At 50.2% G+C, this 23,078-nt stretch overlaps 1 protein-coding gene across 1 annotated transcript in view; it reads left to right on the top strand.

The window, feature by feature from the left end:
• Positions 1 to 23,078, top strand: part of LOC106560213 (phospholipase B1, membrane-associated) — a 73,568-nt gene that overhangs the window by 5,215 nt on the left and 45,275 nt on the right. Inside the window, exons 6-9 of the mRNA XM_045705021.2 lie at positions 1,529 to 1,572; positions 2,681 to 2,801; positions 3,321 to 3,372; positions 11,918 to 11,998. Of these exons, the coding sequence (XP_045560977.1) occupies positions 1,529 to 1,572; positions 2,681 to 2,801; positions 3,321 to 3,372; positions 11,918 to 11,998 (298 nt within the window). The remainder of the gene's footprint in view (positions 1 to 1,528; positions 1,573 to 2,680; positions 2,802 to 3,320; positions 3,373 to 11,917; positions 11,999 to 23,078) is intronic.

The following is a 23,078-nucleotide window of genomic DNA, read 5'->3' as shown; positions in this document are numbered from 1 at the left end:
TAACCAGACACCTAGGTATTTGTAGTTGTCCACATATTCTAAGTCAGAACCGTCCAGAGTAATGATGCTGGATGGGCAGGCAGGTGCGGGCAGCGATCGGTTGAAGAGCATGCATTTAGTTTTACTAGCATCTAAGAGCAGTTGGAGGCCACAGAAGGAGTGTTGTATGGAAGCTCAGAATGGTGAATGAATGGTGTTGTCTGCGTAGAGGTGGATCAGAGAATCACCAGCAACAAGAGCGACATCATTGATATATACAGAGAAGAGAGTCGGCCCGAGAATTGAACCCTGTGGCACCCCCATAGAGACTGCCAGAGGTCCGGACAACAGGCCCAACAATTTGACACACTGAACTCTATCAGAGAAGTAGTTGGTGAACCAGGCGAAGCAGTCATTTGAGAAACCAAGGTTATTGAGTCTGCCGATAAGAATGTGGTGATTGGCAGAGTCGAAAGCCTTGGCCAGGTCGATGAAAACGGCTGCACAGTACTGTCTTTTATCTGTGGCAGTTATGATATTGCTTAGGACCTTGAGTGTGTCTGAGATGCACCCATGACCAGCTCGGAAACCAGATTGCATAGTGGAGAAGGTATGGTGGGATTCGAAATGGTCGGTGATCTGTTTGTTAACTTGGCTTTCAAAGATTTTAGAAAGGCAGGGCAGGATGGATATAGGTCTGTAACAGTTTGGGTCTAGAGTGTGTCCCCCTTTGAAGAGGGGGATGACTGTGGCAGCTTTCCAATCTTTATAGATCTCAGATGATACGAAAGAGAGGTTGGACAGGCTAGTAATAGGGGTTGCAACCATTTTAGAAAGAGAGGGTCTAGGCCAGCTGATTTGTAGGGATCCAGATTTTGCAGCTCTTTCAGAACATCAGCTGTCTGGATTTGGGTGAAGGAGAAGCGAGAGGGAGGATTGGGCAAGTTGCTGCTGGGGGTGCAGAGCTGTTGGACGAGGTAGGGGTAGCCAGGTGGAAAGCATGGCCAGCTGTAGAAAAAAAATGCTTATTGAAATTAGCGAATATTGTAGATTTATCGGTGGTGACAGTGTTTCCTAGCCTCAGTGCAGCGGGCAGCTGGGAAGAGGTGCTCTTGTTCTCCATGGACTTTACAGTGTCCCAAAACGTTTTGGAATTAGTGCTACAGGATGCACATTTGTGTTTGAAAAAGCTAGCCTTAGCTTTCCTAACTGACTGGGTGTATTGGTTCCTAACTCCTGATGGAGGTTCCAGCTATAATGTATAAAAATAGCAGATCTGTACCACATTGGGTGAGGCAGGTTGCAGGAAAGTATATTTAGATCGTAGGTGGAAAGTGAGATTAAATTATACACGAAGAAAAAAAACGACGAAACCGACTATTTACGTGACGGGATAAGACGGGATAAGACGGGATAAGACGGGATAAGACAAACACACGTCCGACTGCTACGCCATCTTGGATCTTGACCCTTGACCCTCTGTTAGGAGTAGGGGTTCTGGGTAAGGTATCGGTGTCAGTTCATTGTCCCTTTCCTTTGTGTTATACAGTATTGGAGGTTACGGAACTTATCAAGATGTCATCACACTTGCAAGTAAGTTACAATATAAGTGTTACTGTTTTCATAACCAGAGATAAAAGTTAATTGAAAATGAACACAACATACACGTTTAGAATTGCTCTTTGCTTATTTCTTGTTTTCAGTTTTAATTACCTAACAAGAGTTCAGTGTCAAGAACCATGAGTAAGGTTCTGAGTATCCGTAACAACCATGAGTAAGGTTCTGAGTATCCGTAACAACCGTGAGTAAGGTTCTGAGTATCCGTAACAACCGTGAGTAAGGTTCTGAGTATCCGTAACAACCGTGAGTAAGGTTCTGAGTATCCGTAACAACCGTGAGTAAGGTTCTGAGTATCCGTAACAACCGTGAGTAAGGTTCTGAGTATCCGTAACAACCGTGAGTAAGGTTCTGAGTATCCGTAACAACCGTGAGTAAGGTTCTGAGTATCCGTAACAACCGTGAGTAAGGTTCTGAGTATCCGTAACAACCGTGAGTAAGGTTCTGAGTATCCGTAACAACCGTGAGTAAGGTTCTGAGTATCCGTAACAACCGTGAGTAAGGTTCTAAGTATCCGTAACAACCGTGAGTAAGGTTCTGAGTATCCGTAACAACCGTGAGTAAGGTTCTGAGTATCCGTAACAACCGTGAGTAAGGTTCTGAGTATCCGTAACAACCGTGAGTAAGGTTCTGAGTATCCGTAACAACCGTGAGTAAGGTTCTGAGTATCCGTAACAACCGTGAGTAAGGTTCTGAGTATCCGTAACAACCGTGAGTAAGGTTCTGAGGAGCCGTAACAACCGTGAGTAAGGTTCTGAGGAGCCGTAACAACCGTGAGTAAGGTTCTGAGTATCCGTAACAACCGTGAGTAAGGTTCTAAGTATCCGTAACAACCGTGAGTAAGGTTCTGAGTATCCGTAACAACCGTGAGTAAGGTTCTGAGTATCCGTAACAACCATGAGTAAGGTTCTGAGGAGCCGTAACAACCGTGAGTAAGGTTCTGAGTATCCGTAACAACCGTGAGTAAGGTTCTGAGTATCCGTAACAACCGTGAGTAAGGTTCTGAGTATCCGTAACAACCGTGAGTAAGGTTCTAAGTATCCGTAACAACCGTGAGTAAGGTTCTGTTTCTCTGTGGTTCCAGACATCTTTAAGCTGTTTAACCCCGAGCTGCTGGGTCCGGCTCCACTGTGGACGCTCCATGGCTACCCTACTAGCATCAATAAGACAGGATTCAACTTCGCTGTGACAGGACACAACACTCTGTGAGGGACTGACTAGAACATTATATGTATTTACTGATGACAGAAAGGTCAACTGAGGCTGCGCTTAGAGGATGGATGTGAAATAACAAGCAGTGTGTACTTTGGGTTCAAATGTTTGTTTATTAACTTTAATAACTATGATAACACTTTATTGTTGCCATTTTATTACTGACGCAAAACCAATGAACCTCAAAGCTTTTTTCCAGATAACTGTATGTGTTTTTCCAGATAACTGTGTGTGTGTGTGTGTGTGTGTGTGTGTGTGTGTGTGTGTGTGTGTGTGTGTGTGTGTGTGTGTGTGTGTGTGTGTGTGTGTGTGTGTGTGTGTGTGTGTGTGTGTGTGTGTGTGTGTGTGTGTGTGTGTGTGCGTGCGTGCGTTTTGGGACTTTGTTGTACAAAATAATATAATGTCATATGTGTGTGTGTGTGTGTGTGTGTGTAACGAGAGAGAGCTAGATGGTTTGGTCTGAATATATCTTAAATCATTAATGTTTTATTATTGATGTTTTTTCCTCTCAGGAATGTCTCTGACCAGACCAGACATATGATCGACACGTTTAGGTCCTACCCAGTAAGCCTCATCACTATTCACAGACACCTTCCTATTGGCTACTTCTATTTATTATGGATCCCCATTAGTTCCTGCCAAGGCAGCAGCTACTCTTCCTGGGGTTTATTATGGATCCCCATTAGTTCCTGCCAAGGAAGCAGCTACTCTTCCTGGGGTTTATTATGGATCCCCATTAGTTCCTGCCAAGGCAGCAGCTACTCTTCCTGGGGTTTATTATGGATCCCCATTAGTTCCTGCCAAGGCAGTAGCTACTCTTCCTGGGGTTTATTATGGATCCCCATTAGTTCCTGCCAAGGCAGTAGCTACTCTTCCTGGGGTTTATTATGGATCCCCATTAGTTCCTGCCAAGGCAGCAGCTACTCTTCCTGGGGTTTATTATGGATCCCCATTAGTTCCTGCCAAGGCAGCAGCTACTCTTCCTGGGGTTTATTATGGATCCCCATTAGTTCCTGCCAAGGCAGCAGCTACTCTTCCTGGGGTTTATTATGGATCCCCATTAGTTCCTGCCAAAGCAGCAGCTACTCTTCCTGTGGTCTAGAAAAATTAAGGTAGTTTATTCAATTTTAAAAACATTACAATACATTCACAGATTTCACCAACACACTGTGTTCCCTCAGGCCACTACAACACCACATCTACGTGTGTGTGTGTGTGTGTGTGTGTGTGTGTGTGTGTGTGTGTGTGTGTGTGTGTGTGTGTGTGTGTGTGTGTGTGTGTGTGTGTGTGTGTGTGTGTGTGTGTGTGTGTGTGCCAATGTTTGTGTCTCTTCACAGTCCCCGCTGTTCCATAAGGTGTATTTTTTATCTGTTTTTTAAATCTGATTCTACTGCTGCATCAGTTACCTGATGTGGAATAGAGTTCCATGTAGTCATGGCTCTATGTAGTACTGTGCGCCTCCCATAGTCTGTTCTGGACTTGGGGACTGTGAAGAGACCTCTGGTGGCATGTTTTGTTGGGTATGTATGGGTGTCAGAGCTGTGTGCCAGTAGTTTAGACAGACAGCTCAGTGCATTCAACATGTCAATACCTCTCACAAATACAAGTAGTGATGAAGTCAATCTCTCCTCCAATTTGAGCCAGGAGAGATTGACATGCATATTATTAATATTAGCTCTCTGTGTACATCCAAGGGCCAGCCGTGCTGCCCTGTTCTGAGCCAATTGCAATTTTTCTAAGTCCTTTTTTGTGGCACCTGACCACACGACTGAACAGTAGTCAAGGTGCGACAAAACTAGGGCTTGTAGGATGTGGCGGATGAATCAGAATGTATCCCTTTGGACTCTTGGTGTTGGAAGCCTGAATTCTTCCCTCCGCTGGGGCTCAGTCACTTGGGGCCCAGAGATGGGAGAGGTCAGGCTTGTCTTTTACATATCCCTGGTGCTATGCAGAATATCAGAAAGGGAAGAGGACAGGATGGAACATTGTCTTCATATGTGAATGGATCTGTTAAACCATGTGAAGGGGTGGCGTGATTAATGGGGAACCAGTTACTTGTCTCCACAATGTCTGTGCGCAAGTCACTCCCTCCTTTGGCATTGGGGGGAGGTGTATGGCAGTGTCTGGAACCATTGTATGTCCTCTCTGATGTTGCACTTATCCTGGGATAGTGTATGACCTAGAGACTCACTCCCCTCAGTGAGCTTGTCCAGGAGTGGGGTCAAGAAGGAGTTTACTTGAGATGGGAGTATCTAGAGTTGTCAATTGATATATGCCATTGGATGAGATGGTGTTTTTGTGCTATGAAGTACCAGGAACGGGATTAGAACCTCGTTTTAGGGACCAAACTGAACGATAATTTATAGCGAATGCTATCTGGCTATGGGATACTCCTTTCTCAATTATAAAGTCCCTTTGTGAACTCTTCCTAAGATCTGTGGTTCCTCTTGTACGTTGAGAGGGGTGTATCTTGGCTATAAAAGATCTTTGTACTTTTGTGTTGTCACTCTCAACGGTTCATTAGAAATGGTGAATCGTTGAAAGTCTAGTGCTAATGCAAAGCTCTAATTATTAAAGATGTAGTTTAAGTATAACTCTGACTGGTGTGTGAAGTTTAACTCTCCTCATTTGGTAATGCAGAAATTAGCCACCACAAGGACCTGCCTTATTGATAGTGTTGTTAAGAAGGTAGAAACTAGGGCCTGTAGGAGCTGCCTTATTGATAGTGTTGTTAAGAAGGTAGAAACTAGGGCCTGTAGGACCTGCCTTGTTGATAGTGTTGTTAAGAAGGTAGAAACTAGGGCCTGTAGGACCTGCCTTGTTGATAGTGTTGTTAAGGTGAATGCACCAATTTGTAAGTCGCTCTGGATAAGAGTCTGCTAAATGACGTAAATGTAAATGTAAATGTTAAGAAGGCAGAGCATCGCTTTATTATAGACTCCTCCCCATCTTAGCTGCTACTGCATCAATATGTTTTGATCATGACAGTTTACAATCTAGGGTTACTCCAAGCAGTTTAGTCATCTCAACTTGCTCAATTTCCAAATTATTTATTACAAGATTTAGTTGAGGTTTAGAGTTTAAGGGGAAACTTTTAAATGTCTTGGAATGGTCTAATCAAAGCCCAGACCTCAATCCAATTGAGAATCTGTGGAATTACTTAAAGATTGCTGTACACCAGAGGAACCCATCCAACTTGAAGGAGCTGGAGCAGTTTTGCCTTGAAGAATGGGCAAAACTCCCAATGGCTAGATGGGCCAAGCTTATAGAGACATTTTTATTTCACCTTTATTTAACCAGGTAGGCCAGTTGAGAACAAGTTCTCATTTACAACTGCGACCTGGTCAAGATAAAGCAAAGCAGTGCGACACAAACAACACAGGGTTACACATGGGATAAACAAACGTACAGTCAATAACACAATAGAAAAATCTATGTACAGTGTGTGCAAGTGTAGTAAAGTTAGGGAAGTAAGGCAATAAAAAAAAAATGTAAATGTAAATAGGTCATAGAGGCGAAATAATTAATTAAGCATCAACACTGGAATGATAGCTGTGCAGATGATGATGTGCAAGTAGAGATACTGGGGTGAAAAGAGCAACAACAAACAAAAACAATACAGGGATGAGGTAGTTGGACGGGCTATTTACAGATGGGCTATTTACAGATGGGCTATGTACAGATGGGCTATGTACAGATGGGCTATTTACAGATGGGCTATTTACAGATGGGCTATGTACAGATGGGTTATTTACAGATGGGCTATGTACAGATGGGCTATGTACAGATGGGCTATTTACAGATGGGCTATTTACAGATGGGCTATGTACAGATGGGCTATGTACAGATGGGCTATTTACAGATGGGCTATTTACAGATGGGCTATGTACAGATGGGTTATTTACAGATGGGCTATGTACAGATGGGCTATTTACAGATGGGCTATTTACAGATGGGCTATTTACAGATGGGCTATGTACAGATGGGCTATTTACAGATGGGCTATTTACAGATGGGCTATGTACAGATGGGCTATGTACAGATGGGCTATGTACAGATGGGCTATGTACAGATGGGCTATTTACAGATGGGCTATTTACAGATGGGCTATGTACAGCTGGGCTATTTACAGATGGGCTATTTACAGATGGGCTATTTACAGATGGGCTATGTACAGATGGGCTATTTACAGATGGGCTATGTACAGATGGGCTATTTACAGATGGGCTATGTACAGATGGGCTATTTACAGATGGGCTATGTACAGATGGGCTATGTACAGATGGGCTATTTACAGATGGGCTATTTACAGATGGCTATTTACAGATGGGCTATGTACAGATGGGCTATTTACAGATGGGCTATTTACAGATGGGCTATTTACAGATGGGCTATGTACAGATGGGCTATTTACAGATGGGCTATTTACAGATGGGCTATTTACAGATGGGCTATTTACAGATGGGCTATGTACAGATGGGCTATGTACAGATGGGCTATTTACAGATGGGCTATGTACAGATGGGCTATTTACAGATGGGCTATTTACAGATGGGCTATGTACAGATGGGCTATTTACAGATGGGCTATGTACAGATGGGCTATTTACAGATGGGCTATTTACAGATGGGCTATGTACAGATGGGCTATTTACAGATGGGCTATGTACAGATGGGCTATTTACAGATGGGCTATTTACAGATGGGCTGTGTACAGATGGGCTATTTACAGATGGGCTATGTACAGATGGGCTATTTACAGATGGGCTATTTACAGATGGGCTATGTACAGATGGGCTATGTACAGATGGGCTATTTACAGATGGGCTATTTACAGATGGGCTATGTACAGATGGGCTATGTACAGGTACAGTAAGCTGCTCTGACAGCTGATGCTTTAAACTTAGTGAGGGAAATATGAGTCTCCAGCTTCAGTGATTTTTTTTTTTGTTGCAATTCGTTCCAGTCATTGGCAGCAGAGAACTGGAAGGAAAGGCGGCCAAAGTAGGAATTGGCTTTGGGGATCACCAGTGAAATATACCTGTGATGTAGTGATGCTAGTCGGGTGGGCGGGCGGGAGCAGGCAGCGAGCGGTTGAAGAGCATGCATTTAGTTTTACTTGCATTTAAGAGCAGTTGGAGGCCACAGAAGGAGTGTTGTATGGCATTGAAGCTCGTCTGGAGGTTAGTTAACACAGTGTCCAAAGAAGGGCCAGAAATATACAGAACGGTGTCGTCTGCATAGAGGTGGATCAGAGAATCACCAGCAGCAAGAGCGACATCCTTGATATACACAGAGAAGAGAGTCGGCCCGAGAATTGAACCCTGTGAAACCCCCATAGAGACTTCCAGAGGTCTGGACAACAGGCCCTCCGATTTGACATACTGAACTCTGTCTGAGAAGTAGTTGGTGAACCAGGCGTGGGAATAATTTCAGAAAACAAGGCTGTTGAGTCTGCCGATAAGAATGCGGTGATTGACAAGTCGAAAGCCTTGGCCAGGTCGATGAAAACGGCTGCACAGTACTGTCTTTAATCGATGGCGGTTATGACCTCGTTTAGGACCTTGAGCATGGCTGAGGTGCACCCATGACCAGCTCGGAAACCAGATTGCATAGTGGAGAAGGTATGGTGGTATTCAAAATGGTCGGTGATCTGTTTGTTAACTTGGCTTTCGAAGATTTTAGAAAGGCAGGGCAGGATGGATATAGGTCTATAAAAGTTTGGGTCTAGACTGTCACCCCCCCCCCCCTTTGAAGAGGGGGACTACCGCGGCAGCTTTCCCATCTTTAGGGATCTCAGATGACACGAAAGAGAGGTTGAACAGGCTAGTTATAGGGATTGCAACAATTTTGCTGGATCATTTTAGAAAGAGAGGGTCCAGATTGTCTAGCCCGGCTGATTTGTAGGGATCCTGATTTTGCAGCTCTTTCAGAATATCAGCAGTCTGGATTTTGGGGAAGGAGAAGCGGGGGGGTGCTTGGGCAAGTTTCTGCTGGGGGTGCAGAGCTGTTGGACGGGGTAGGGGTAGCCAGGTGGAAAGCATGGCCAGCCGTAGAAAAATGCTTATTGAAATGATCAATTATCTTAGATTTATCGGTGGTGACAATGTTTCCTAGCCTCAGTGCCGTGGGCAGCTGGAAGGAGATGCTCTTATTCTCGATGGACTTTACAGTGTCCCAAAACCTTTTGGAATTAGTGCTACAGGATGCAAATTTCTGTTTCAAAAAACTAGCCTTAGCTTTCCTAACTGATAGACTGTGTATATTGGTTCCTGACTTCCCTTAAAAGTTTAATTTCGCGGGGGCTATTTCATGCTAATGCAGTACGCCATAGAATGTTTTTGTGCTGGTCAAGGGCAGTCAAGTCTGGGGTGAACAAAGGGCTACATCTGTTCTTAGTTCTATATTTTTTGAATGGGGCATGCTTATTTAAGATGGTGAGGAAGGCATTTTTAAAGAATAACCAGGCATCCTCTACTGACGGAATGAGGTCAATATCCTTCCAGGATACCCAGGCCAGGTCGATTAGAAAGGCCTGCTCACTGAAGTGTTTTAGGGAGCGTTTGACAGTGATGAGTGGTGGTCGTTTGGCCGCGGACCCATTTCGGACGCAGGCAATGAGGCAGTGATTGCTGAGATCCTGGTTGAAAACAGCAGAGGTGTATTTAGAGGGCAAGTTGGTCAGGATGATATCTATGAGGGTGCCCATGTTTACGGATTTGGGGTTGTACCTGGTAGGTTCCTTGATAATTTGTGTGAGACTGAGGGCATCTAGCTTAGATTGTAGGACTGCCGGGGTGTTAAGCAGATCCCAATTTAGGTCACCTAACAGTACGAGCTCTGAAGATGGATGGGGGCAATCAATTCACATATGGTGTCCAGGGCACAGCTGGGGGCAGAGGGGGGTCTATAGCAGCTGGGGGCTGAGGGGGGTCTATAGCAGCTGGGGGCAGAGGGTGGTCTATAGCAGCTGGGGGCTGAGGGGGGTCTATAACAGCTGGGGGCTGAGAAGGGTCTATAACAAGCGACAACGGTGAGAGACTAATTTCTGGAGAGATGGGTTTTCAAAAGCAGAAGCTCAAACTGTTTTTTTGTTGTGTTTTTTAGGCCTGGATAGTAATTCTGCAGAGTTCTGTCAATCTTTGCAGTAGGTTGAAACTCTGATGTTAACATGCATGAAACCAAGGCTTTTACGGTTGCAGATGTCAACAAATGAGAGCGCCTGGTGAATAGGTGTGGTGCTGGGGTCAACAGGGCCTGGGTTAACCTCTACATCACCAGAGGAACAGAGGAGGAGTAGGATGAGGGTACGGCTAAAGGCTATAAGAACTGGTCGTCTGGTGCGTTGGGGACAGAGAATAAAAGGAGCAGATTTCTGGGCGTGGTAGAATAGATTCAGGGCATAATGTACAGACAGGGGTATGGTGGGGTTCGGGTACAGCGGAGGTAAACCTAGGCATTGAGTGACAAGGAGAGAGCTTGCATCTCTGGAGACACAAGCTAACCCAGGTGAGGTCTCATGTGTGACAAAAAGAGCTATCTAAGGCATGTTGAGCTGGACTAGGGGCTCTACAGTGAAATAAAACAACTACCCAAAACAGCAGAAGACAAGGCATATTGACATTAGAGAGAGTCATGTGTAGCCGAGGGATCATAGGGTCCAATGAGCAGCAATAGGTGAGTCCGGGAGCCATTCGGTAGTCGCTACTATGCTAGGTGAGCGGAAGTCACGGCATTCGGAAATCTAGCGGGCCGGGGCTAGCAGATGGGTCTTCGGCACGTCACAACGGAAAAGCCTGTTGAAACCCTCCTCGGAAGATTACGTCGGCAGACCAGTCGTGATGGATCGGCGGGGCTCCGTGTCGGCAATAAAGGGTCCAGGCCAGTTGGCAAAAGAGGTTTTGGTGCCCAAGAATTAGCTGGTGGACTTCTTCGGCTAGCCGGGAGATGGGCCTAGCTCGAGGCTAACTCAAGGCTAACTGGTTCTTGCTTCGGGACGGAGATGTTAGCCAGGAGTAGCCAATCGGATTGCAGCTAGCTAGCTGCGATGATCCGGTGTAAAGGTCCAGAGCTTGTGGTACGAATCCGGAGATGTGGTAGAGAAAAAGCAGTCCGATATGCTCTGGGTTGATATTGCGCTGTGCAGACTGGCAGGTATTGACCGAACTGAGGCTGGCTGATGTCCGAGTTAACGGTGAGGACCGCTAGCAGTGGCTAACTGACTGACTAGTAGCTAGTTAGCTGGCTAGGTTCTGATGGGGGTTCTGGTTCTAAGGTATAAAAATAGCAGATCCGTACCACATTGGATGAGCCGGGTTGCAGGAGAGTGTATTCAGTCCTTAGATGGAAAGTGAGATTGAAATATATACGAAATATATACCAAAAAAATGAGGAAAACGACATTTACTCGGGACAGGACAAGACAAAACACACGTCCGACTGCTACGCCATCTTGGACTTGTAACTGTAATTGCTGCCAAAGGTGGCTCTGCAAAGTATTGACTTTGGGGGGGTGAATAGCTATACACGCTCAAGTTTACTGTTGTTTTTTATGTCTTATTTCTTGTTTGTTTCACCCAAAAATATATTTTGGATCTTCAAAGTGGTAGGCATGTTGTGTAAATCAAATGATACAAACCCCCCAAAAATCTATTTTAATTCCAGATTGTAAGGCAACAAAATAGGAAAAATTCCAAGGGGGGGTGAAGACTTTCGCAAGCCACTGTAGGTAAATGTGATATTTCCATTTTTTATTTGGAAATTAGCAACATTTCTAAAAACCTGTTTTGGCTTTGTCATTATGGGTTATTGTGTGTAGATTGATGAGGGGGAAACTATTTAATACATTTTAAGGCTGTAACCTAACCAAATGTGGAGAAAGTCAAGGGGTCTGAATACTTTCCGAAGGCACTGTATGCACATCTGGCACAAAAGTGTTTCGTTATCGTAGAAATACGGGACGTGTGGAGGGTCGTTACAAGGCTGGACAAATTCCAGAAACTGTACGTTTTCAGACTTGTGCACTGGAGTGTTCGAGCCATAAGTGTGGCTTTCCATGCAGAGATGAACTACAAAATGCATTTATATGACATAATATTACTATATTTCAGGGACTGAACTACAAAGACGATTGGAAGCTGGTGACAGTGCTTATTGGAATGAATGACATCTGTGATTATTGTAAAAACAAAGTAAGGAAAAACATTTTTTTTCATAGATTGTTGGATATAAAGTCACCCCTGCCCAGTAGATACAGTCACTCCTGCCCAGTAGATACAGTCACTCCTGCCCAGTAGATGCAGTCACTCCTGCCCAGTAGATACAGTCACTCCTGCCCAGTAGATGCAGTCACTCCTGCCCAGTAGATACAGTCACTCCTGCCCAGTAGATACAGTCACTCCTGCCCAGTAGATGCAGTCACCCCTGCCCAGTAGATGCAGTCACCCCTGCCAAGTAGATACAGTCACTCCTGCCCAGTAGATGCAGTCACTCCTGCCCAGTAGATACAGTCACTCCTGCCCAGTAGATGCAGTCACTCCTGCCCAGTAGATACAGTCACTCCTGCCCAGTAGATACAGTCACTCCTGCCCAGTAGATACAGTCACTCCTGCCCAGTAGATACAGTCACTCCTGCCCAGTAGATGCAGTCACTCCTGCCCAGTAGATGCAGTCACTCCTGCCCAGTAGATGCAGTCACTCCTGCCCAGTAGATACAGTCACTCCTGCACAGTAGATACAGTCACTCCTGCCCAGTAGATGCAGTCACTCCTGCCCAGTAGATGCAGTCACTCCTGCCCAGTAGATACAGTCACTCCTGCCCAGTAGATACAGTCACCCCTGCCCAGTAGATACAGTCACTCCTGCCCAATAGATACAGTCACTCCTGCCCAGTAGATACAGTCACCCCTGCCCAGTAGATACAGTCACTCCTGCCCAGTAGATACAGTCACCCCTGCCCAGTAGATGCAGTCACTCCTGCCCAGTAGATACAGTCACTCCTGCCCAGTAGATGCAGTCACTCCTGCCCAGTAGATACAGTCACTCCTGCCCAGTAGATACAGTCACTCCTGCCCAGTAGATACAGTCACTCCTGCCCAGTAGATACAGTCACCCCTGCCCAGTAGATACAGTCACTCCTGCCCAGTAGATGCAGTCACTCCTGCCCAGTAGATACAGTCACCCCTGCCCAGTAGATACAGTCACCCCTGCCCAGTAGATACAGTCACTCCTGCCCAGTAGATGCAGTCACCCCTGCCCAGTAGATACAGTCACCCCTGCCCAGTAGATACAGTCACTCCTGCCCAGTAGATACAGTCACTCCTGCCCAGTAGATACAGTCACTCCTGCCCAGTAGATGCAGTCACCCCTGCCCAGTAGATGCAGTCACCCCTGCCCAGTAGATACAGTCACCCCTGCCCAGTAGATACAGTCACTCCTGCCCAGTAGATACAGTCACTCCTGCCCAGTAGATGCAGTCACTCCTGCCCAGTAGATGCAGTCACTCCTGCCCAGTAGATGCAGTCACCCCTGCCCAGTAGATGCAGTCACTCCTGCCCAGTAGATGCAGTCACTCCTGCCCAGTAGATACAGTCACTCCTGCCCAGTAGATACAGTCACTCCTGCCCAGTAGATACAGTCACTCCTGCCCAGTAGATACAGTCACTCCTGCCCAGTAGATACAGTCACTCCTGCCCAGTAGATGCAGTCACCCCTGCCCAGTAGATGCAGTCACTCCTGCCCAGTAGATACAGTCACCCCTGCCCAGTAGATGCAGTCACTCCTGCCCAGTAGATGCAGTCACTCCTGCCCAGTAGATACAGTCACTCCTGCCCAGTAGATACAGTCACTCCTGCCCAGTAGATGCAGTCACTCCTGCCCAGTAGATACAGTCACTCCTGCCCAGTAGATACAGTCACTCCTGCCCAGTAGATACAGTCACTCCTGCCCAGTAGATACAGTCACTCCTGCCCAGTAGATACAGTCACTCCTGCCCAGTAGATACAGTCACTCCTGCCCAGTAGATGCAGTCACCCCTGCCCAGTAGATGCAGTCACTCCTGCCCAGTAGATGCAGTCACTCCTGCCCAGTAGATGCAGTCACTCCTGCCCAGTAGATACAGTCACTCCTGCCCAGTAGATGCAGTCACTCCTGCCCAGTAGATGCAGTCACTCCTGCCCAGTAGATGCAGTCACTCCTGCCCAGTAGATACAGTCACTCCTGCCCAGTAGATACAGTCACCCCTGCCCAGTAGATACAGTCACTCCTGCCCAGTAGATACAGTCACCGCTGCCCAGTAGATGCAGTCACCCCTGCCCAGTAGATGCAGTCACCCCTGCCCAGTAGATGCAGTCACCCCTGCCCAGTAGATGCAGTCACCCCTGCCCAGTAGATACAGTCACTCCTGCCCAGTAGATACAGTCACTCCTGCCCAGTAGATGCAGTCACTCCTGCCCAGTAGATGCAGTCACTCCTGCCCAGTAGATGCAGTCACCCCTGCCCAGTAGATGCAGTCACCCCTGCCCAGTAGATACAGTCACTCCTGCCCAGTAGATGCAGTCACCCCTGCCCAGTAGATGCAGTCACCCCTGCCCAGTAGATGCAGTCACCCCTGCCCAGTAGATGCAGTCACCCCTGCCCAGTAGATGCAGTCACTCCTGCCCAGTAGATGCAGTCACTCCTGCCCAGTAGATACAGTCACTCCTGCCCAGTAGATACAGTCACTCCTGCCCAGTAGATACAATCACCGCTGCCCAGTAGATGCAGTCACCCCTGCCCAGTAGATGCAGTCACCCCTGCCCAGTAGATGCAGTCACCCCTGCCCAGTAGATGCAGTCACCCCTGCCCAGTAGATACAGTCACTCCTGCCCAGTAGATACAGTCACTCCTGCCCAGTAGATGCAGTCACTCCTGCCCAGTAGATGCAGTCACTCCTGCCCAGTAGATGCAGTCACTCCTGCCCAGTAGATACAGTCACTCCTGCCCAGTAGATACAGTCACTCCTGCCCAGTAGATACAGTCACTCCTGCCCAGTAATTACAGTCACTCCTGCCCAGTAGATACAGTCACTCCTGCCCAGTAGATGCAGTCACTCCTGCCCAGTAGATGCAGTCACTCCTGCCCAGTAGATGCAGTCACCCCTGCCCAGTAGATGCAGTCACCCCTGCCCAGTAGATACAGTCACTCCTGCCCAGTAGATACAGTCACTCCTGCCCAGTAGATACAGTCACTCCTGCCCAGTAGATGCAGTCACCCCTGCCCAGTAGATGCAGTCACCCCTGCCCAGTAGATACAGTCACCCCTGCCCAGTAGATACAGTCACCCCTGCCCAGTAGATGCAGTCACCCCTGCCCAGTAGATGCAGTCACCCCTGCCCAGTAGATGCAGTCACCCCTGCCCAGTAGATGCAGTCACCCCTGCCCAGTAGATGCAGTCACCCCTGCCCAGTAGATGCAGTCACCCCTGCCCAGTAGATGCAGTCACCCCTGCCCAGTAGATACAGTCACTCCTGCCCAGTAGATACAGTCACTCCTGCCCAGTAGATACAGTCACTCCTGCCCAGTAGATGCAGTCACTCCTGCCCAGTAGATGCAGTCACTCCTGCCCAGTAGATGCAGTCACTCCTGCCCAGTAGATGCAGTCACTCCTGCCCAGTAGATGCAGTCACCCCTGCCCAGTAGATGCAGTCACCCCTGCCCAGTAGATGCAGTCACCCCTGCCCAGTAGATGCAGTCACTCCTGCCCAGTAGATGCAGTCACTCCTGCCCAGTAGATGCAGTCACTCCTGCCCAGTAGATACAGTCACTCCTGCCCAGTAGATGCAGTCACTCCTGCCCAGTAGATGCAGTCACTCCTGCCCAGTAGATGCAGTCACTCCTGCCCAGTAGATGCAGTCACTCCTGCCCAGTAGATGCAGTCACTCCTGCCCAGTAGATGCAGTCACCCCTGCCCAGTAGATGCAGTCACCCCTGCCCAGTAGATGCAGTCACCCCTGCCCAGTAGATACAGTCACTCCTGCCCAGTAGATACAGTCACTCCTGCCCAGTAGATACAGTCACTCCTGCCCAGTAGATACAGTCACCCCTGCCCAGTAGATGCAGTCACCACTGCCCAGTAGATACAGTCACTCCTGCCCAGTAGATACAGTCACCCCTGCCCAGTAGATGCAGTCACCCCTGCCCAGTAGATGCAGTCACCCCTGCCCAGTAGATGCAGTCACCCCTGCCCAGTAGATGCAGTCACTCCTGCCCAGTAGATGCAGTCACTCCTGCCCAGTAGATGCAGTCACTCCTGCCCAGTAGATGCAGTCACTCCTGCCCAGTAGATGCAGTCACTCCTGCCCAGTAGATGCAGTCACTCCTGCCCAGTAGATGCAGTCACTCCTGCCCAGTAGATGCAGTCACTCCTGCCCAGTAGATGCAGACACTCCTGCCCAGTAGATGCAGTCACTCCTGCCCAGTAGATGCAGTCACCCCTGCCCAGTAGACACAGTCACCCCTGCCCAGTAGATGCAGTCACTCCTGCCCAGTAGATGCAGTCACTCCTGCCCAGTAGATGCAGTCACTCCTGCCCAGTAGATACAGTCACCCCTGCCCAGTAGATGCAGTCACCCCTGCCCAGTAGATGCAGTCACTCCTGCCCAGTAGATGCAGTCACCCCTGCCCAGTAGATACAGTCACCCCTGCCCAGTAGATGCAGTCACTCCTGCCCAGTAGATGCAGTCACTCCTGCCCAGTAGATGCAGTCACTCCTGCCCAGTAGATGCAGTCACCCCTGCCCAGTAGATACAGTCACCCCTGCCCAGTAGATACAGTCACCCCTGCCCAGTAGATGCAGTCACCCCTGCCCAGTAGATGCAGTCACTCCTGCCCAGTAGATGCAGTCACTCCTACCCAGTAGATGCAGTCACTCCTGCCCAGTAGATACAGTCACTCCTGCCCAGTAGATACAGTCACCCCTGCCCAGTAGATGCAGTCACCCCTGCCCAGTAGATACAGTCACTCCTGCCCAGTAGATACAGTCACTCCTGCCCAGTAGATGCAGTCACTCCTGCCCAGTAGATGCAATCACTCCTGCCCAGTAGATACAGTCACTCCTGCCCAGTAGATGTAGTCACTCCTGCCCAGTAGATGCAGTCACTCCTGTCCAGTAGATACAGTCACTCCTGCCCAGTAGATACAGTCACTCCTGCCCAGTAGATGCAGTCACTCCTGCCCAGTAGATGCAGTCACTCCTGCCCAGTAGATGCAGTCACTCCTGTCCAGTAGATGCAGTCACCCCTGTCCAGTAGATGCAGTCACCCCTGCCCAGTAGATGCAGTCACCCCTGCCCAGTAGATGCAGTCACTCCTGTCCAGTAGATGCAGTCACTCCTGCCCAGTAGATGCAGTCACTCCTGCCCAGTAGATGCAGTCACCCCTGCCCAGTAGATACAGTCACTCCTCCCCAGTAGATGCAGTCACTCCTGCCCAGTAGATGCAGTCACCCCTGCCCAGTAGATGCAGTCACTCCTGCCCAGTAGATGCAGTCACTCCTGCCCAGTAGATGCAGTCACCCCTGCCCAGTAGATACAGTCACCCCTGCCCAGTAGATACAGTCACCCCTGCCCAGTAGATGCAGTCACTCCTGCCCAGTAGATGCAGTCACTCCTGCCCAGTAGATGCAGTCACTCCTGCCCAGTAGATGCAGTCACCCCTGCCCAGTAGATACAGTCACCCCTGCCCAGTAGATACAGTCACCCCTGCCCAGTAGATGCAGTCACCCCTGCCCAGTAGATGCAGTCACTCCTGCCCAGTAGATGCAGTCACTCCTGCCCAGTAGATGCAGTCACTCCTGCCCAGTAGATACAGTCACTCCTGCCCAGTAGATACAGTCACCCCTGCCCAGTAGATACAGTCACCCCTGCCCAGTAGATACAGTCACCCCTGCCCAGTAGATGCAGTCACCCCTGCCCAGTAGATACAGTCACTCCTGCCCAGTAGATACAGTCACTCCTGCCCAGTAGATGCAGTCACTCCTGCCCAGTAGATACAGTCACCCCTGCCCAGTAGATGCAGTCACCCCTGCCCAGTAGATGCAGTCACCCCTGCCCAGTAGATGCAGTCACCCCTGCCCAGTAGATGCAGTCACCCCTGCCCAGTAGATACAGTCACTCCTGCCCAGTAGATACAGTCACTCCTGCCCAGTAGATGCAGTCACTCCTGCCCAGTAGATGCAGTCACTCCTGCCCAGTAGATGCAGTCACCCCTGCCCAGTAGATGCAGTCACCCCTGCCCAGTAGATACAGTCACTCCTGCCCAGTAGATGCAGTCACCCCTGCCCAGTAGATGCAGTCACCCCTGCCCAGTAGATACAGTCACTCCTGCCCAGTAGATACAGTCACTCCTGCCCAGTAGATACAGTCACTCCTGCCCAGTAGATGCAGTCACCCCTGCCCAGTAGATGCAGTCACCCCTGCCCAGTAGATGCAGTCACCCCTGCCCAGTAGATACAGTCACCCCTGCCCAGTAGATACAGTCACCCCTGCCCAGTAGATGCAGTCACCCCTGCCCAGTAGATGCAGTCACCCCTGCCCAGTAGATGCAGTCACCCCTGCCCAGTAGATGCAGTCACCCCTGCCCAGTAGATGCAGTCACCCCTGCCCAGTAGATGCAGTCACCCCTGCCCAGTAGATGCAGTCACCCCTGCCCAGTAGATACAGTCACTCCTGCCCAGTAGATACAGTCACTCCTGCCCAGTAGATACAGTCACTCCTGCCCAGTAGATGCAGTCACTCCTGCCCAGTAGATGCAGTCACTCCTGCCCAGTAGATGCAGTCACTCCTGCCCAGTAGATGCAGTCACTCCTGCCCAGTAGATGCAGTCACCCCTGCCCAGTAGATGCAGTCACCCCTGCCCAGTAGATAGAGTCACTCCTGCCCAGTAGATGCAGTCACTCCTGCCCAGTAGATGCAGTCACTCCTGCCCAGTAGATGCAGTCACTCCTGCCCAGTAGATACAGTCACTCCTGCCCAGTAGATGCAGTCACTCCTGCCCAGTAGATGCAGTCACTCCTGCCCAGTAGATGCAGTCACTCCTGCCCAGTAGATGCAGTCACTCCTGCCCAGTAGATGCAGTCACTCCTGCCCAGTAGATGCAGTCACCCCTGCCCAGTAGATGCAGTCACCCCTGCCCAGTAGATACAGTCACTCCTGCCCAGTAGATACAGTCACTCCTGCCCAGTAGATACAGTCACTCCTGCCCAGTAGATACAGTCACCCCTGCCCAGTAGATGCAGTCACCCCTGCCCAGTAGATACAGTCACTCCTGCCCAGTAGATGCAGTCACTCCTGCCCAGTAGATGCAGTCACTCCTGCCCAGTAGATGCAGTCACTCCTGCCCAGTAGATACAGTCACTCCTGCCCAGTAGATGCAGTCACTCCTGCCCAGTAGATGCAGTCACTCCTGCCCAGTAGATGCAGTCACTCCTGCCCAGTAGATGCAGTCACTCCTGCCCAGTAGATGCAGTCACTCCTGCCCAGTAGATGCAGTCACCCCTGCCCAGTAGATGCAGTCACCCCTGCCCAGTAGATACAGTCACTCCTGCCCAGTAGATACAGTCACTCCTGCCCAGTAGATACAGTCACTCCTGCCCAGTAGATACAGTCACTCCTGCCCAGTAGATACAGTCACCCCTGCCCAGTAGATGCAGTCACCACTGCCCAGTAGATACAGTCACTCCTGCCCAGTAGATACAGTCACCCCTGCCCAGTAGATGCAGTCACCCCTGCCCAGTAGATGCAGTCACCCCTGCCCAGTAGATGCAGTCACCCCTGCCCAGTAGATGCAGTCACTCCTGCCCAGTAGATGCAGTCACTCCTGCCCAGTAGATGCAGTCACTCCTGCCCAGTAGATGCAGTCACTCCTGCCCAGTAGATGCAGTCACTCCTGCCCAGTAGATGCAGTCACTCCTGCCCAGTAGATGCAGACACTCCTGCCCAGTAGATGCAGTCACTCCTGCCCAGTAGATGCAGTCACCCCTGCCCAGTAGATGCAGTCACCCCTGCCCAGTAGATGCAGTCACTCCTGCCCAGTAGATGCAGTCACTCCTGCCCAGTAGATGCAGTCACTCCTGCCCAGTAGATACAGTCACCCCTGCCCAGTAGATGCAGTCACCCCTGCCCAGTAGATGCAGTCACTCCTGCCCAGTAGATGCAGTCACCCCTGCCCAGTAGATACAGTCACCCCTGCCCAGTAGATGCAGTCACTCCTGCCCAGTAGATGCAGTCACTCCTGCCCAGTAGATGCAGTCACTCCTGCCCAGTAGATGCAGTCACCCCTGCCCAGTAGATACAGTCACCCCTGCCCAGTAGATACAGTCACCCCTGCCCAGTAGATGCAGTCACCCCTGCCCAGTAGATGCAGTCACTCCTGCCCAGTAGATGCAGTCACTCCTGCCCAGTAGATGCAGTCACTCCTGCCCAGTAGATACAGTCACTCCTGCCCAGTAGATACAGTCACCCCTGCCCAGTAGATACAGTCACCCCTGCCCAGTAGATACAGTCACCCCTGCCCAGTAGATGCAGTCACCCCTGCCCAGTAGATGCAGTCACTCCTGCCCAGTAGATACAGTCACTCCTGCCCAGTAGATGCAGTCACTCCTGCCCAGTAGATGCAGTCACTCCTGCCCAGTAGATACAGTCACTCCTGCCCAGTAGATGTAGTCACTCCTGCCCAGTAGATGCAGTCACTCCTGTCCAGTAGATGCAGTCACTCCTGCCCAGTAGATACAGTCACTCCTGCCCAGTAGATGCAGTCACTCCTGCCCAGTAGATGCAGTCACTCCTGCCCAGTAGATGCAGTCACTCCTGTCCAGTAGATGCAGTCACCCCTGTCCAGTAGATGCAGTCACCCCTGCCCAGTAGATGCAGTCACCCCTGCCCAGTAGATGCAGTCACTCCTGTCCAGTAGATGCAGTCACTCCTGCCCAGTAGATGCAGTCACCCCTGCCCAGTAGATACAGTCACCCCTGCCCAGTAGATACAGTCACCCCTGCCCAGTAGATGTAGTCACTCCTGCCCAGTAGATGCAGTCACCCCTGCACAGTAGATACAGTCACCCCTGCCCAGTAGATGCAGTCACTCCTTCCCAGTAGATGCAGTCACTCCTGCCCAGTAGATGCAGTCACTCCTGCCCAGTAGATGCAGTCACCCCTGCCCAGTAGATACAGTCACCCCTGCCCAGTAGATACAGTCACCCCTGCCCAGTAGATGCAGTCACCCCTGCCCAGTAGATGCAGTCACTCCTGCCCAGTAGATGCAGTCACTCCTGCCCAGTAGATGCAGTCACTCCTGCCCAGTAGATACAGTCACTCCTGCCCAGTAGATACAGTCACCCCTGCCCAGTAGATACAGTCACCCCTGCCCAGTAGATACAGTCACCCCTGCCCAGTAGATGCAGTCACCCCTGCCCAGTAGATACAGTCACTCCTGCCCAGTAGATACAGTCACTCCTGCCCAGTAGATGCAGTCACTCCTGCCAGTAGATGCAGTCACTCCTGCCCAGTAGATACAGTCACTCCTGCCCAGTAGATGTAGTCACTCCTGCCCAGTAGATGCAGTCACTCCTGTCCAGTAGATACAGTCACTCCTGCCCAGTAGATACAGTCACTCCTGCCCAGTAGATGCAGTCACTCCTGCCCAGTAGATACAGTCACTCCTGCCCAGTAGATGCAGTCACTTTTGTCCAGTAGATGCAGTCACCCCTGTCCAGTAGATGCAGTCACCCCTGCCCAGTAGATGCAGTCACCCCTGCCCAGTAGATGCAGTCACTCCTGTCCAGTAGATGCAGTCACTCCTGCCCAGTAGATGCAGTCACTCCTGCCCAGTAGATGCAGTCACCCCTGCCCAGTAGATACAGTCACTCCTGCCCAGTAGATGGAGTCACCCCTGCCCAGTAGATGCAGTCACCCCTGCCCAGTAGATGCAGTCACTCCTGCCCAGTAGATGCAGTCACTCCTGCCCAGTAGATGCAGTCACTCCTGCCCAGTAGATGCAGTCACTCCTGCCCAGTAGATGCAGTCACTCCTGCCCAGTAGATGCAGTCACTCCTGCCCAGTAGATGCAGTCACTCCTGTCCAGTAGATACAGTCACCCCTGCCCAGTAGATGCAGTCACCCCTGCCCAGTAGATACAGTCACTCCTGCCCAGTAGATACAGTCACCCCTGCCCAGTAGATGCAGTCACCCCTGCCCAGTAGATGCAGTCACTCCTGCCCAGTAGATGCAGTCACTCCTGCCCAGTAGATACAGTCACTCCTGCCCAGTAGATACAGTCACCCCTGCCCAGTAGATGCAGTCACCCCTGCCCAGTAGATGCAGTCACCCCTGCCCAGTAGATGCAGTCACCCCTGCCCAGTAGATGCAGTCACTCCTGCCCAGTAGATACAGTCACTCCTGCCCAGTAGATGTAGTCACTCCTGCCCAGTAGATGCAGTCACTCCTGTCCAGTAGATACAGTCACTCCTGCCCAGTAGATACAGTCACTCCTGCCCAGTAGATGCAGTCACTCCTGCCCAGTAGATGCAGTCACTCCTGCCCAGTAGATGCAGTCACTTTTGTCCAGTAGATGCAGTCACCCCTGTCCAGTAGATGCAGTCACCCCTGCCCAGTAGATGCAGTCACCCCTGCCCAGTAGATGCAGTCACTCCTGTCCAGTAGATGCAGTCACTCCTGCCCAGTAGATGCAGTCACTCCTGCCCAGTAGATGCAGTCACCCCTGCCCAGTAGATACAGTCACTCCTGCCCAGTAGATGGAGTCACCCCTGCCCAGTAGATGCAGTCACCCCTGCCCAGTAGATGCAGTCACTCCTGCCCAGTAGATGCAGTCACTCCTGCCCAGTAGATGCAGTCACTCCTGCCCAGTAGATGCAGTCACTCCTGCCCAGTAGATGCAGTCACTCCTGCCCAGTAGATGCAGTCACTCCTGCCCAGTAGATGCAGTCACTCCTGTCCAGTAGATACAGTCACCCCTGCCCAGTAGATGCAGTCACCCCTGCCCAGTAGATACAGTCACTCCTGCCCAGTAGATACAGTCACCCCTGCCCAGTAGATGCAGTCACCCCTGCCCAGTAGATGCAGTCACTCCTGCCCAGTAGATGCAGTCACTCCTGCCCAGTAGATACAGTCACTCCTGCCCAGTAGATACAGTCACCCCTGCCCAGTAGATGCAGTCACCCCTGCCCAGTAGATGCAGTCACCCCTGCCCAGTAGATGCAGTCACCCCTGCCCAGTAGATGCA

The sequence above is a fragment of the Salmo salar genome, chromosome 01 (assembly GCF_965601325.2).
Source record: "Salmo salar chromosome 01, fSalSal1, whole genome shotgun sequence".
Taxonomy (NCBI): Eukaryota; Metazoa; Chordata; class Actinopteri; order Salmoniformes; family Salmonidae; genus Salmo; species Salmo salar.
The sequence above is the reverse complement of the archived record's forward strand: the minus strand, read 5'-3'. Positions and strand labels throughout refer to the sequence as shown.